This window comes from Hoplias malabaricus, chromosome Y (assembly GCF_029633855.1).
Source record: "Hoplias malabaricus isolate fHopMal1 chromosome Y, fHopMal1.hap1, whole genome shotgun sequence".
NCBI lineage: Eukaryota > Metazoa > Chordata > Actinopteri > Characiformes > Erythrinidae > Hoplias > Hoplias malabaricus.
The window spans coordinates 58,450,898-58,468,165 of record NC_089820.1 but is presented as its reverse complement, the minus strand read 5'-3'; the positions used below and the strand labels follow the sequence as shown (position 1 = coordinate 58,468,165).

At 39.5% G+C, this 17,268-nt stretch overlaps 1 protein-coding gene across 1 annotated transcript in view; it reads left to right on the top strand.

Annotated features, from left to right (window-relative positions):
* Positions 1–17,268, top strand: part of LOC136677792 (cadherin-8-like) — a 47,011-nt gene that overhangs the window by 5,591 nt on the left and 24,152 nt on the right. The window contains exon 2 of the mRNA XM_066655445.1: positions 8,380–8,624. Within this exon, the coding sequence (XP_066511542.1) occupies positions 8,464–8,624 (161 nt within the window). The 5' untranslated portion in view covers positions 8,380–8,463. The remainder of the gene's footprint in view (positions 1–8,379; positions 8,625–17,268) is intronic.

Below are 17,268 nucleotides of genomic sequence, written 5' to 3'. Positions count from 1 at the left end.
AACATATATAACACTTTGAAGAGGCATTTGAACAGGTTCAATATGTGGATAGTTATTGGTTCTAACCAGGAACACAGTCTTTATTAAGGACCCTTGAAGACCCAGTTATTAAGAGTGTCAACTGTGATGAGGTTCAGAGTGATGGAGCTCCAACCAATATATCAGAGAGGATCTGAATCCAGACCGAAACATACAGCATCAGCACCTGAGCCTCGTTAAAGCCTGGCATCACACTCTGAGACGTTTAGTCTGACTTTAACCCCATGTGGCCCTTCTGTCAAATATTCTAATTGCAAAATCGTTCCTGGTACCGAGGTGAATCTTGGGGGTTGGTTGGGGGCAATGTCCATGTGTTCGTGTTGTGAATGTACACAGTGGAAAACACCAAAAACACATCCAAGTAAAAGTCCATCTGCTTTTGTCACCATTTTATTTCCAAGAAAGTACATTTTCAAAAAAGAAGAAAACCATTACAGCTGCCTGTACCTCTGTTGTGAGAGCAGCAACAGGTCAATCCCTCTGCTCCAGCTCTGGAGCTGATGTCTGGCCTTCTGATATTTACAGGAACATTTGCTTTTTACAGCAGAAACAGTGAGGAACTTTAACGTGAAACAACCTGCAGCGCAGTCCGAACGTGAACGCACTTCAGCCAAAGGCAGCCTGTGATCACATCACTATAACGGGTAAATAACAAAGCGTGATCACAGCCTCACAGTGTTTAATGTTACAGCCCAGTAAACAAGCTTAATATGTGCTGACGTTACTGAGGTAGCTTAGATTCGCTTGAAAATGTTACACGACTCCAACTCTCGGTGCAAAATCCATATAAAACCTTTCTCTTCAGCCGTGGCCTTGAGGTTAGAGAGCAGACTTGAGGCCAGAGGGTCGCCGGTTCAGTTCCTGGGACCAGTGAGAGAAGGTTCACGGCTGAAGTGCCCTTGAGCAAGGCCCCTATCCCTCAAACAGCCCCCTGCTCTGGTTGTGTGTGTGTGTGTTCACTACTAGTGATGGGTCAAATGCAGATAAGCAGTTTCCCTACACAGCAAAATCATCAGTGTTAAATCAACTCTGTGAGTGTTAATTTGTTTATATAATTCTCACTGTGTAGTGTTAATTTAACACGGTTAGAAAGTTGTGTTAGAAATTGAACTCTGTCATAGTGTTGATCTAGTTACTCTATTAGTTTTAAAAGAAAAAAACTCTACGGAGTGTTATTTTAACACTTAACTAGTGTTGATTATATCTTGTCTAGAGTTGTTTAGAGTTATAAGGGGATCCATAAAGGTGTGCTTTTCTTTCTAATAAGATGCTGTACAGGTAAATTACTGGTACATTACATTCTCTTCTGGAGATGGGGATGTGAATATTTCATGTAAATAACTAAATAATTAGAAGAACCCCAGAGATTGAACGAGGTGTGTGTAATCAGTTCGACTTAAAACTTTACAGTGAATAAAGAAAATGGTTCAATAACGTTCCCTAATGAAAAGAACTGAAGATGTAGCCTTTTTGATTTTTTTTTCTGAAAGTGTATTTGTTGCTTACTTATTTATTTGTTTGTTTATTTACTTTTCTGAGCAAATCAAACACCATCCAGAGCAGCGGGAGGCACAGGTTCCATGTGTGTGTTTACCTGCCCATGCAAGATTACACTGATTGCTGCAATATTTGGGGAGTGGGAGATGTCTTCATGTGTGTGTCAGAGACCTGACAGTGATGTTCTGATGTAATTTTTCACATCGGTTGTTATGTAAGATACTGTACTGTGTACCAGGTTTAAAGCTCGGTGCCATCAGATCCTCACAGCAAAAATACAAAGTATTAAAACCCTTCGATGGGGAATCTGCGTGAGCCGGCTCCCTGCTAAACCAGATACAGTTCGGAGTCCTTACTCATCAGTTTCTGAAGGTGGGAGGGAGAGCGGAAGAGAACTGCTGCGGATTCAAGGAATGGGAATATTTTGGGAGCAAACTGACTTCCCTTTTCTCCGCAGGGTGTGGGTTCATTCCAAGAATTAAACACAGAAAACTCCCCAATCACCCACAGGTATTAAATCAGCCAAGACACGCTCTTCAGTTTATAACGAGCCCAGACCAGGGCTTAATCTCAATCCTAAACCAGGGATTAATCTCAATCCTAAACCAGGGTTTAATCTCAGTCCTAAACCAGGGCTTAATCTCAATCCTAAACCAGGGTTTAATCTCAATCCTAAACCAAGGTTTAATCTCAATCCTAAACCAGGGCTTAATCTCAATCCTAAACCAGGGTTTAATCTCAATCCTAAACCAGGGCTCAATCCTAAACCAGGGCTTAATCTCAATCCTAAACCAGGGTTTAATCTCAATCCTAAACCAGGGCTTAATCTCAATCCTAAACTAGGGTTTAATCTCAATCCTAAACCATGGTTTAATCTCAATCCTAAACCAGGGTTTAATCCATTGTAACTAAAACTTAACACTAAACCAGGGTTTAATCTCAATCCTAAACCAGGGCTTAATCTCAATCCTAAACCAGGGTTTAATCTCAGTAACTAAAACTTAACCCTAAACCAGGGTTTAATCTCGATCCTAAACCAGGGTTTAATCTCAGTAACTAAAACTTAACCCTAAACCAGAGTTTAATCTCAGTAACTAAAACTTAACCCTAAACCATGGTTTAATCTCAATCCTAAACCAGAGTTTAATCTCAGTAACTAAAACTTAACCCTAAACCAGGGTTTAATCTCAATCCTAAACCAGGGTTTAATCTCAGTAACTAAAACTTAACCCTAAACCGGGGTTTAATCTCAATCCTAAACCAGGGTTTAATCTCAGTAACTAAAACTTAACCCTAAACCAGGTTTTAATCTCAATCCTAAACCAGGGTTTAATCTCAGTAACTAAAACTTAACCCTAAACCAGGGTTTAATCTCAATCCTAAACCAGGGTTTAATCTCAGTAACTAAAACTTAACCCTAAACCAGGGTTTAATCTCAATCCTAAACCAGGGTTTAATCTCAGTAACTAAAACTTAACCCTAAACCAGGGTTTAATCTCAATCCTAAACCAGGGTTTAATCTCAGTAACTAAAACTTAACCCTAAACCAGGGTTTAATCTCAATCCTAAAGCAGGGTTTAATCTCAGTAACTAAAACCTAATCCTCATGCTGCAGTTAACCTCAGAAAGGGAAACATAATTTTCAGTCTAAATCTCATCTTAACCTTAAACTCAGTATTAAAACCAAACACTGAATTCTGAGTCTAAATCAAAGCATAACGTTTATTCTAACAACATGAATCTAAACTTAATCCTGAGCCTAAACCCAGTAACATTCCATCGCTGTCCAATCAAGAACATATATCTTTATTTTACTGCATCAGTTCTTCACACTGTGTGAAACTGAGAGAAACGCTCTGAAGAATATCTTTCTACATTGACCTCCATTGGAATTTAAGAAGGTTTTTCCATCTCCTGTAAAGTTACTATTTTGGGAGAGACATGTGTTTGATTGAACAGCAATGATTTACACGTGAGGTCCCAGATTTTACAGCATCACACACAGCCCCATCAGTGTGTGGACATTTGGTTCTGAATGTGGCAGTGAGACAAACACACACACACACACAGACAGATATACCGAGATCAAAGCTGTGGTTTTGTAGAGTCCAGCTGCTCTCTCTCTCTCTCTCTCTCTCTCTCTCTCTCTCTCTCTCTCCCTCCCTCCCTCTCTCGGCCAGCTCTCTGACCTCTCCTCTGGGAGCCCAGCTCTATTTTAAACCAGAAGCTCACTCTGTAAATTCTTCATTGTGCTCTGGACACTAATCACAGCCCCAGTGTCCTGCTGCAGAGTGGACCGAGCTCCATCCGGGAAATAAATCCTGATCACGGAGCACAAATTGGACCTATGGATCTAGAACAGGCCTTTAAAGGGCCCATACCCCATATTTATTTGATATTATTATTATTATTACTATAATACCCACTGTAATGACTATGCATTCCCACGCTAATAATATATAGAGGACAGAGCTAAAAGCTGGTGATGTATTCAGTGGTAAAGTCAGATTCAGTCAGGTTTTACATAGCCATTTCTCAGTTATAAATATTACATTGTGTGTGCTCATGTGTAATTGCACATCCTTAACAGGAGGAGGTGATTATATTTGCACAAACCACAGTTTTCAGATGGTAACTAGTGTGTAATAAGAGCTCATTGTGCATCTGCACACAGCTGGACGGTGTGTGTAACTCTGTAATACACTCTAAATAAAAGATGCTAATCATATGTTTTCTAAAGACTCTCAGTGAGTTCCAGCTGAACTCACTGCAACAATTAAACAAATACATGAATAAATAAATAAGTAGGTGCCCTGGACATACCATGCATAAAACTAAACTAAACTACAGTAAATATATCAAATAAAACCACCTGAAGTTCAAAAATTACCCGTCATAACAAGAGAAACCCACACTCAAACATTTCATACATATTCATAAATATGAAAGAAAAAGACTTACTTTTTTGTAATAAATTACAATTTATTTAACTGCATTTCATTGTCTTACTGATCTTTAACAAAGAAGGCATTACCAGGTGCTGAAATTAAAGGAGTTAGTGCTGTGTTAAATTGTCTTTAATATAATATTTACTGTAATTAATTTTAATTGCGTACGAGTAATACTTTTAATAATAATGTAATTACACGTTACTTTTGGGGTTATAATATTCTTTTTTAAGATAAGTTCGTACTTCCATGTTGTTGTACCGTAATAAGTCTGAGTAAATACATCTCAGTGATAAGAGTTTATCACTTTATTGATCCTGAATGAAACTGTATTATACTGTAATTACATGTGTTGTTATTGTATAATAACATAGTTACTAAAGAGGCTAAGTGAAAACAGAATGTCCGCTGGAGTAAAGCTCAGCACAGCAGCGGAGGTGAGGATGTTTGGATGCTGCCATGCCCTTACTCTCAGAGAGAGAGAGAGAGAGAGAGAGAGAGAGAGATCAAATATTTATCCGGTCGTACAAATCATTTCCAAATTGCTTTTACCTGATACTTCAATAATATTCCTCGTCTGGATCACTGCCCCGGAGAATACATTAACCACGTTAACGTCACGGTGTTGTAGACCAGGATAATTCCGTTTGCCGGAAAACACAAACATACAAATTATATTTTTCATGATTGCTTAACAATTTGCAATGCAATCGCACTGATTCCATTAGATTAACCTTATTTGCAGCTCATCTAAACCCCAAACAGATGCTGTCTCGCTGCTCAAATTAATAACAACACTTCCAGCGCTTCAGGTGAGAGCGCTTATTGCTGCTGAATAACATTTTTGTTGCCTGCGTTATTGTGTTTCCAGGGCTCTGTTCTGCCGTCCGTTGTTGTGTATCGCCGAGCCCTTTTCATCCATCTCTGCCGGCCGGGTTTGTCCTTGCTGCTGTGGTCATTAGTGAAAGATATTTATCTCTTTCCACTTCTCGCAAGCTCTGGACTTTGAGAGCAAAAAAAAAACAAAAAAAAACAAAAACAAAGGAATTACAGTCTGGAGCTGGTGGCCGCAGGCGTTCCGTCTTCAGCTCCATCACCGCAGTGAAATAGTGGAATACATGCCTCAGGGTTTAAGAACTATTCGGGGAAATACTGAATTACGATTTGTTCTAAGAATCTTACATATCTTGCAATTTCTGCTCTAGGAATAGAAGACAACGTTATAATTCATTATTCTTCATTATGTGTTCTGCACTAATTATGCATTTTTATAAGCACTTACATAAATATTGTCACTGTCTGAAGATAAACATTCTCCAAAAGAGTAACTTTACAGAAGGAACTTTCAGTGGACATCGATGATGGAACCACTCATCCAGTTCAGGGTCGCGGTGGGTCCAGAACCCACCCAGAATGTGCGCAGTGATGGACATCCAAATGATTTCAATTTTGGAGCATTTCTATTGGTCTATTGTCCAAATGATGTAGTAAATTAAATAGAATAAAAATAAATTAAGGCGGCACGGTGGCGCAGCAGGTTGTGTCACAGTAACACAGATGTCTGTGAGGAGTGTGGTGTGTTCTCTCTTTGTCTGTGTGGGTTTCCTCCGGGTGACTGTCTGTGAGAAGTGTGGTGTGTTCTCTCTGTGTCTGCGTGGGTTTCCTCCGATTGACTATCTGTGAGGAATGTGGTGTGTTCTCTCTGTGTCTGCGTGGGTTTCCTCCGGGTGACTGTCTGTGAGGAGTGTGGTGTGTTCTCCCTGTGTCTGCATGGGTTTCCTCCGGGTGACTGTCTGTGAGGAGTGTGGTGTGTTCTCCCTGTGTCTGCGTGGGTTTCCTCCGGGTGCTCCGGTTTCCTCCCACAGTCCAAAAACACACATTGGTATTGGATTGGAGACTCAAAAGTGTCTGAAGGTGTGAGTGTGTGAGTGAATGTGTGTGTGTTGCCCTGTGAAGGACTGGCGCCCCCTCCAGGGTGTATTCCCGCCTTGCGCCCAATGATTCCAGGTAGCCTCTGGACCCACTGCCGCCCTGAACTGGATAAAGGTAACAGACAATGAATGAATGAATTATTTAATGAAAAATAAATTAAATAAATGCAGATATATATCTTTGGACAGCGACACTGTATAAATAAACCTACTCTCCTCTGTAATGATCTTTTATCATTTATTGCCTGTATGTCCTTTCACTTTTCCCATAATTGTTTTCTCGATGCTACTATTGCCCTTCTGATAGATTCTAACTGCACCTTGTTGCTTTGTACTTGTAATGAGCAATGACTTGACCTATCTACCAACTACATAGCGCATGCTCACATGTTCCGATAGCACCAGAGTCACCACTGAACTAAGAGAGAGAAAGACAAAATACATGTAACTGCAGCACCACACTGAGCTGATTTCTGGGAAACAGAAACGATTCAATCCAAGATGTTTAAGTGTGTCATTAGTGGTGATTTAAATACAGCACAGAGTCCTCAGTGTATGCTGTGTATATTAATCACTTATAGAACCCCCTGCTATCTTCGTGGCTATTTCCTTGTTGTCAGTCTCATCCAAACAGTTTAAACATCTGGGAAAGTGTTGGCTACATTAATGTTTGTTGTTGATTCCCTGAATGTAGTTTTTCTTTAAAGAAGAGTGAAAAGTTTTTGATGATTATAAAATGACTCCGGCACTGTCCGCAACGACCAAATCCAACGTGTCTAAATGTTGATATTCCTGATGCGTTTTATACAGATGCCCATTGATATAAAGAATAAAGGTGATGCTCGTTTATTCACAGATGTTAAACTCTGTGATAAAATATAACTAGTGGAACTATATGTGTTCATCTTAAAGGCCTCTGCTCTTTTATTTTTGGGGGTAAGAGATGCCTATCTCCCGCTGTTACTCCCCAGCTCTGGACGTTGAGAGTAAAAGGAAATAAAGTCTGTTGTGGGTCACTAACTCTCAGACTTATCTCCATCGCTCCAGAGGAGACACACCTCAATGTCTGTGGGGGTGGTGGTTATAACAGTGACTGTAAGCTCATGTGCAGCTTCTCCAGAGCTTTACTTGTTGCAGCTTTTGGACATAGAGAAGTAAGTGGCAGTGACATTAAAGTAAAACAGACCCACATTTTTATTTTATATTTAGAGCCATGTTTATACGTTTAAATAAGTGAATACAAACATGTACAAATACATACGTTCAAACTGGTAAATCTTGAAGACTTGCGTCCAGATAAAATTAACTGTCAATGACAAATATTCCAGAATTACTTTGGCGAAGTAGCAGTGAGGTGTTTTCTCTGTAGACACTTCTTCTTCTCCATGTGTTAATTATATTTTTATTACGTACAAAATATTGGAATGTTGGAGCGCAGAAATGAAAACAAATAAACAAAAGAGTGCAGGGAAAATGTCAAAAAGCCCAGAGATTTGTACTAGGTACTTTCCCACTTTAGTTAAACTTAAATTAGACATCTGTTGTGTTTAGATAAAGAGAATAAAATACAGAATAAAAGGGTAAAGAGAGGGTGGGTGTCGTGTGGATTCAAAAGACAGATGAGTGTGACAAGGAATGGACTTTATTTAGTCTTTTGAAGGAGTTCTCTGTGTGAAAGTGTGGTTCTGAAGGAGGAATGTGAAGCAGTGCTACTCTACTGTTAATACTCGGCTGCTCTACGGAGCATGAACTGGCTCATTCAGAGACTGTAAAGTATTTCATGACCTGCACAGTACAGACATAAATACTTCAATAAAATGATCACTTTCATAAATATGCTTTATTTTTAATCCAATTCTTCAATGGAATTATTACGAGGCTGTTTTGAGTCTGGAGGTAACTTCCTCTTTACAAAGAAGGAGAATGACTTTAATGTATTTATCTCCATCATTTGTTTTTCTCAGCCTCTGGACTTTGAAAATAAAAGGAACTACAGTCTGACGGTGGTGGCCACAAACGTCCAACCCTCCACGACCGGCAGCCCCTTCATGGACCAGGCCACTGTGCGCGTGTACGTGGAGGACGCGGATGAGCCGCCGGTGTTTACGAACTCAACGTACATCTTCAGCATCCACGAGAACGCCCAGCTGAGCAGCATCATCGGAACCGTCTCTGCCACCGACCAGGACGCCTCCCACAGCCACATCAGGTAAACAACACCTCGGTTTAAGGGATGGACATGGGAGCTTGAGAAGTACGGCTGTAGGAAAGTGGAGAGTTTAGTGCTGAAGGGGAATTCAGTCTTCTGTCCAAAGGCTTTCAGAGAAATGATGGATGTGTCCTGAGTCGTAAAAACAGCAAGAAGTGAGTCTAAAATAAAGAGTGAAAAGAGTAAAGAATGAAGGATGGTGGAGGAAGAATACTTTTTATGCAAATGTTTGGTCAGATTATTGTATCTTAAAAGATACATTCAAAAACTGTATTTTAACTAATTTATTTTCATTTAAAATCGTGTGATAACCACAAAATTGATGGAGAAATCAACTGATTGAGAAACTGAGAAACCAGTGAATTATAAAACATAGTTTTTTTAAACCATACGTTGTTCAGAAATGTATATTTAAATCCGTAAAATAACGAGCTGATGTATGGAATTAGGGCAGTGATGAGGACGTTGGACACAGCGAGATTTCCCTTCGTTCTCAGATGCATTTCACCCTGAAAAAATACGGCAAGGTCACCTTGACTATGGGTTACAGGCAATTTCTCTGTGTCCAGCGTTTCATTAATTCTCCAGCGACTCGCCGTGTTTCAGGGACAACACTCAACAGGTCGAGTAATTACACGCGGAACTGGGACCCACAGAAATCCAGATTGGTTTCCTTCTTTATTTATTTATTTATTTATTTAGTTAGTTAGATATTATTTTTATTTTCCCTGCGCTCAGAGCCTCCTCATGTCTGCTATTATTTCCTACTGTTTATCACTCAATGTCATGTCCTCACGTCTACAGTTTAGATCGTTAGCGTTGTTACTGGTGTTTTACCTTGATATTTTAATGTAATGTAATTTTAAAGTAACATACACCATCTCTATCTAGACGTTATTGGCTGGTTTTGTTAGAAGATATCAACTTGAGTTTTAGTGTAGCAAGTTTAATGTAATTATATATTACTTTTACATATTTAATATTATACTATACTATACTATTACATATTTAATAACATATTAATAAATCTAAATTAATTACATACAGCTGTTTAGATTTAAAACGTCTGACTCTACACTGCTACTTTGCTCTCGTATGACATAAAACAATGCAATATAAAGAGCCTATTCACTTGCTTTGGTATATTAACGTAATTACATATTTAATTACACATATAATTACATATTTATTAAGGCGTAATGAATATTTGCATTTACATTTACATTTCAAACATGATATGGTTGATATTTGCCTGTGTTTGTTGGATTTAATGCCATACAATATATATTTTAAAGAGTTTAGCATTAAGTTGTGCTCCTGTTTGTGTGTAATTATACTGTAATAAAACATAACACATGATTCACATTCAGAAGATTAGAAACTGTGGTTATTATGGTTTTGCTTTGACACCACATGAGGCAAACGAGGTAAAGTATCTGTCCCAGTGTAGACTTTGCCCTGGTGTTTTGAAACACTGTTCAAATGTAATCAACAGACTCAGTTTTAATGTAAGGTTTTAACAAATTTGTCGGTGTGGTGCCTGAACGTCGGTGTCTCTCGGGTGGAGACTGTGTTGGTTCCTCTTTCTCGTGCTCAGCTCTGAGGTTAATAATTTGAGAAGCACTTCATTTCTGCGGCCGTCAGTTTCTGAGAGAGAGTTAAAGAGCCGTCCTGAAGATCATAAAGTCTCCATCGATTGGGAAGTCTCTGAATTCTGCCTCCGGAATAGTGATAGTCTGCAGTTGTTTATTTATTCACTCGCTTGTTTGTTTACATCCTGGACGTGGAAAGTGAGATAACTTTGACATTCTACTTACAAGAGATAAACTTTATTTCAAATTTCATTTTTTATTCTTAGTCCTGTTTTATCTTCTACTTTTCTGGGAAGCTTTTACACTACAAATAGTGGAACACTGCTGTGAGGATTTGATAGCATTCAGCCACGAAAACACTGCTAAAGCCAGGTCACGATGTCGGGTTATTCATTTCGGGTCCCATATCATACCAGAGAAATGTGCAGGAGGTCCATCACTCCATCGGTTTTGTTGGACTGATACCCCTCCAGCTGGCACTTGGCATTGGGCACGATGAGATTAGGCTCATGTGCAGTTGATCCAGACCTGTGTCTTGGCTGATGCCAGTACGGAGAGCAGCTGGGCCCTTGTTTTCGGGCCGAGTGGCTGCGGTTCGCCGTGCTCAGTGTTGATTACGCTGTTCTCCGGCGGCTGTGTGGGAAGATCTGTGTAAGTCTATAAAATCCGCTCTTTTCCATTGTGTCCATGTGTCGTTTTTATTTGCGAGATGAATCACTTCCATCCCGAGGCCATCAGGTAAATTATGTTTGGCACAAAATGACTTGATCAAGCGCGCCTCGGCCGCGAGGAATGCATTACCTGTCCCGACGTTTCACAGAAAAGCAGCAGCGTTCTTAAGTGAATTTTTGAGACGCAAAGTGGCAAAGTCACATTTCCCGTCCGGAACTGCGGGGACAGATAATGTTATTTAAAGGGAAAAGGCACTTTGCAAATGGAAGGAGAAGAAAAAAGAGAAACACACACACACACATTTAGACCCACTAACACATCTTACTTCCTTCAGTTCACTTTGAGTATAGATTACATTCTATACCCTGAATCAAATCAATCTCTCTCACACATCCCTCTCTCTCTCTCTCACTTTTCCTCTCTCCTTCTCAACTTCCCATTTCTTCCCTTCCTTCCTCCTTTATTTTGTCCTCTATCACCCACTTTATTTCCCTGTATGTCTCTCGTTTTCCCCCAGTTTCAATCTTCTTGTCTCTCTTACACACATTTACCTCTCTCTCACTCTCCCTCCCTCCCTCCCTCTCTCTCTCTCTCACTCTCCCTCCCTCGCTCCCTCCCTCTCTCTCTCTCTCTCTCTCTCTCTCTCTCTCTCTTTACTTTGTCCTCTATCTCTGCTACAAGCCCAGAGCTGTACTTAGTTCACTGAAGCGTGATGTTGCAGGTAGATTCTCGTCTCACTTTTCTCAGAGAGTGTTTTTGCTTGTTGCGCTTCATCCTCGAATGTTCTCTCACTTTTAAACAGCAGTCGAGGGGCGAGGGCTGGGGGTTCTTTATGACTTCCTTCATGTTTTTAACATTCAGAGGGTGTTGTGTTTAAGTAAAGCTTTGGAATCTTGTTCTTTCACTTTTATTTAACCCTTAAAGTACAGTAGGAGACTTCACTTAAATGTGGGAGTATAAGACAAGATAAGATTAAATAAGTTATGACAAGATAAGATCAGATACCTGCAGACTGTCATAGATGTGTGGTTAAGACTGGAACAATTCTTCAGAAATAAAAACAGGATGCCCATCAAAGACAATGCATCACATGGCACACTGATGCTCACAGGCAGAGTTATTTATGTTGTCATTTTTATGCCCTGCGTAGTGTGGAGTGTGGTGTGTTCTCTCTGTGTCTGCGTGGGTTTCCTCCGGGTGCTCTGGTTTCCTCCCACGCTCCAAAAACACGTTTGGAGGTGGATTGGAGACTCAAATGTGTCCGTAGGTGTGAGAGTGTGAGTGAATGTGTGTGTGGCGCCCCCTCCAGGGTGTGTTCCCGCCTTGCACCAAGTGATTCCGGGTAGACACCAGACCCACCAAACTGGATAAGGGTTACATACAATAAATGAATGAATAATAATTTCCACATCCCTGGTGCCCGGGGAGCAGTTGTGGGGAGGTGGATTGAGGAGGTGGACAGTACCGTTACTTCACTCCCACCGCCCCCAATTTTCTGTCCACGCATTCATGCCACAGCTGCCCACTGGAGGACCTGAAGTGACCCAATCCTTGACCCTGATCCTAAATCTACGCCTAAATCTTACGAGCAGCAGTTTGTGCGTTAACTCTAGAGGAACAAAATAAACATGATGCTGACTCCTTGGTCTGAGTTCCCCTCTTCACTGTAAAAAGTGGGACTGGGTAAATTAATATTTAGTTAAAAACTAATAGTAACTTGCACTTAAAAAAAAGACTTCATGTAGTTTGAAATAAAATTGAGCTAAATTCAATAAATTTGAACAAAGTATTAATTGCAATTTACACAATTTTGGCTGAATAAAATTAGCTGGGATATGTTGAATAGAATTTATCCATATTTTAGGAGTAACACCAAAGATCCAGGAAATGTAATAGATTTTACTCATTGGGAGGTCTTTAATTTTAATCATCATACACTTCCGCCCAACGCATTCTGAAACTCGTGGACACCAGCATTGTTGGGTTCTGAACGTCCTCGGACTTCCCAAAGTGAACAGCTTTAAATTATTAACAGCAAAATAACAATTTTTATCTAAATCTGTGTATTTAGTTTGAGGCGCTCTTAAATGTGGGGACACGCAGTTCTAAGCTCCGGATTTTTTAAGGTGGATCGGTGTGTTTGAGGAAGAAAAACGACCGTTGTTTGTATGTGGATGAAGTTTAACTCGTCTGTAAGTTTTTAATTCACTGATTGATTTACCAGAGACACTCATTTGTAACTCGAGGTGTTTAGTTTGTAGCAGTGTCGCTAATGCAGTTAGCCGTCTCCGGAGTTTGGAGGCATTTCCACCTTAAGAGATCCGAAACCGCAAAACCATGGAGCAGGACTAGAGTAATCCTCATTTCTGTTCGTTGTTTTCAACGTTTGGAGTTCTTTTCTCTGTCTAAAACAACACCAGACGCCTCTGCTATGAGCAGGGAGAGAGAGGCCTAGCGGGGAACTGAGGCGGTTTATTTACAAACACTGGTGCTTCGTAAAGACCGGTTTCGAGCACAGACTGGAGAGTTAGCTGAGGGTGAGGAACAACGTTTGATTAAAAAACAAAGTGTTTTTGTGATTACAATCCTGAATTACGGTTTTAAGAAGCTGATGTTGTGCTTTCTGTAGTTTGAATGTTGTTTCATGTGTCTGTGGACGGTGTAATGAAGCCATGACACGACGCTCAGTCTCTGTCAGAGTACACTTTCAAACGGTCATTACAGCACTAGCGCACTCTCACTCTCACTTCACACACAGAGCTGCGTTTGAACAGAGTTCAGCAGATTACAGCACACCACGAAATCAGCGGCAATGATTCGTCTGTTTACTAAACATTTAACATTTTACGTATTATGTTAGCATTCCATACTCAATATATCAGAATACATGTTTTCATAGTATTGTGTAGGAACACCTATTTGTTTTTATTTTTAATCTCTTTGGTTTTTTAAAAATCTATTTCCCAACAGCATTTTCTCTTTTCGCGCCATATACCCGATGGTTTCTGTTAAAGTAGACCATTCAGACCACTCTGAATTTTTACTGCTGTGTTATTTCTGTGTCAGAAACGGTGTTATATTCACTGTTTAATTGCACTAATTTGTGTTTCGGGTTTTTGTAGCGTTCGAAAACCCTCGTAGTTTACTATATTACTGTGAATCTCAATCGTAAAACTAAATTCGAGCCTGATTTTAGGGCACTACTATAAACAATGTGATTAGTACTTATTAAAAGCAAGAAAAATTCCAATTCAAATCGTTTCTATACAATTTTATGGCCTGTGTTTGCTCACTGTCTACAGTCTGGTTTAAATGATTTAACTAAAGCAAGGTTATGTCTGTTTATATTTTATGTACATAATGAATTTGAAATACAAGAGATCATATTTTGTTAACAATTATACCCAGTCAGTCTAATTAGGACTCAGGATGCACCTGAACATAGATGAATAGAAAAGACCAACACTAAAACATTACACTTGCTTATGAAGTTAAAGCTAATATTCATCTATGTGCAGGTGCCTGCTGAATCCTAATTAAACTGATCTGGTATAAGATGAGTACAGTCTCAAAACATTGTTGAGATTTAAGTGCTGAACCAACAAATATGAGCTTGCATCACATCCCCAAAATATATTCTGCCTGTGATCCTTGATGTAGTTGTATCAATTTTCAATTTTTGTATGAATAAATGTTTCAAGAGTTGAATAAATGTTTACCTGGTATTATTTTTATGCACATTGACCCGTTGACTCGAACATGGCACAAAAAGGACAAATTAAGTAGATTTAACATAAAAAAAATTATGGCAACAAAGTGACACGTGATATTATTGAATAGATGTAAAGTTACTATAATCAGTAAATAGAAACAAGCTTTCTCCAGAAACCTAGTACATGCTACTAAATTCTTGCCAGATATTTAGTAAATGTAAATCAATACTTGCAAGATATTTAGTAAATATTAATTAAGTTTTCTCAGATAAATAGTCCTTTCCTTGTGAAATTAAGTTGTATTTACTCAATATTTTTGAGCTATATTAATTCATATTTAGCCATGTTATTACTAAATCCAACACATTTTAACTGTGCATTTTATTAACATTGACATAATCTTCTTGCTTAAATTTAGTTAATTTATTCAATGAATGTTACTTAAAAGTTGGAAAATTAGAATCTACTCATTAATATTACGTGTCACTTTGTTGCCATAATTTTTTTAAGTAACTAATGGGTCACATTTTTTACAGTGTTCTTGAGGTTCTAGATTTTATAAAACTGTTCTAATTGAGTGTTTATTTCTGTGAAGTGAACGGCTGCTGTTTGTTCTCCTGTTACTCAGGTTCTAAATGTGATTGTCCCTGAATCTAATGAGCTGAGTATATGTGATGTCCCCAGTCACTCGTCCCTCAGCTCTGTGTCCTCAGACTTACAGCGAGTGATGGACATGATGCTCTCATCAGATTTCACTGAGGATCGACAGAACCCAGAAACACACACTCAGCACTTAGCCGTGCCGCCTCCGCAAACCTTTACATCCGCACTGTCGCATCTGTGCCCCCACACACTCATCCCCTACACACACACACACACACACACACATCCCCTACACACACACACACACACACACACACACCCATCCCCTACACACACACACACACACACACACACACATCCCCTACACACACACACACACACACACCCATCCCCTACACACACACACACACACACCCATCCCCTACACACACTCACACACACACACACACACACCCATCCCCTACACACACACACACACACACACTCATCCCCTATACACACACACACACACACACAAATAGTGCACAGTGTACACTGTTCCACTTCTGCACAAGAACACAACTAAAGAGAATACAACAGAATCTCTAATGATACAGTAACTGAGAGCACAGGGGCTTCAACTACATGGCTGTGTTCAGTTATGTGCAGGGCATAATATTAGTAATAATAATCATTTCATACATAAAATCATCTGAAAAGGCTTTGCAGAGTTTGTATAAAACTTAATAATTAAATATAAAAGAGTACAAAATGACTCCTCATCATCATCTTCTTTGCCACTTAAATACATTTCAGGGTCACGGTAAAAAAATGAATCACAATTCAAATTAAAAGTGATGCATGAAAAATGTAAATAAACAAGAAAAATGTAATAGTAAATATTAAAAAAAACAAATATATAAATAACAATTTATAATACATTATTATAATATCATAAATAATTCAATTGTTAAGAATTAGTGAATGATAAAAGTGCTCATATTAATATTCGCATTATTATTTTTATGAACATATAAATTGCTATTAAAACCAGGGTGATTCTAATTATTGCATCTGATCTCTTAGCAACAGCAGCCTACCAGAATGTGTAGTGTTCTCCTGCAAGTGTGTTCAGAACTGGGTGGGGTTTGCAGCAGTATGATAAAACACTGCCTCCACATCCATGGCAGTGACACACACACACACACACCCTTGTTGTGTACAGCTATCTCAGCCTCTGGGGTGCAGTTGGGTGTTAGGTGCCTAGCTCAAGGGCAGCTCAGCTGTGGATGTTGAGGGATGAGACTTTTCCTTTACTCCCCCACCCTTCATTTCCTGTCAGTCGTGAGGATGTAGCCAGTGACATTCCGGTCCCAAGCCCACTTCTCGAACCTTAAAGCCCCGGTCTTAAACATGGTGTGTGTTTATTTTCTTGAATGTGTGTAAATTCTTTTAGTAGCGATCACCTGTTACATGTCTTCATTTTAGCAATCATCCATAAAACCTCAGTTTGTTCCCATTGTTTCTCTACCTCCCCCTGTCCCTTAAAGGGCTGAGGGAGAAGGGAGCGAAGTGAATAACGGAGTGAAAAACAGAGACAGCATCTTAGTCATTTGCACAAAACGAACATCTGAAACCTGCTCTGAGAGGAGCCGCTGCGCTTGTTGATGTTAGCACTAATTAAGCATTTCATTTCATCTTTAAAGAGCTATTACTGCACTTATTTTGTTTTGCGGGCCTCAGACAGGAGCGGCTTGGCAGCCAGAAAACCTTTAATGGCGTCTAGAATTTGTAGCTTAATCACAAAGTCTATGCTGGGGCTTTGAAAAGTGACCTTGAGTCTGGTAATTAAGCACAAGTGTGACACGTAATTAGACTATATGTGTTATCTTCTGTAGCTATTAGGCGACGAGAGTGTTATTTAAAAACCTGACGTGGGTTTTTGTCTCACGCTGGACTCTAAACAAACACCCACCGACTTCCTAATCTGCTTCTTTTTTCGTCGTATTTGTTATGATTTTTATCTCGGCTAATTCCATTGACCTGTAGGAGTCTGTGGTCATGCTCAGTTTATCACAACAGTAC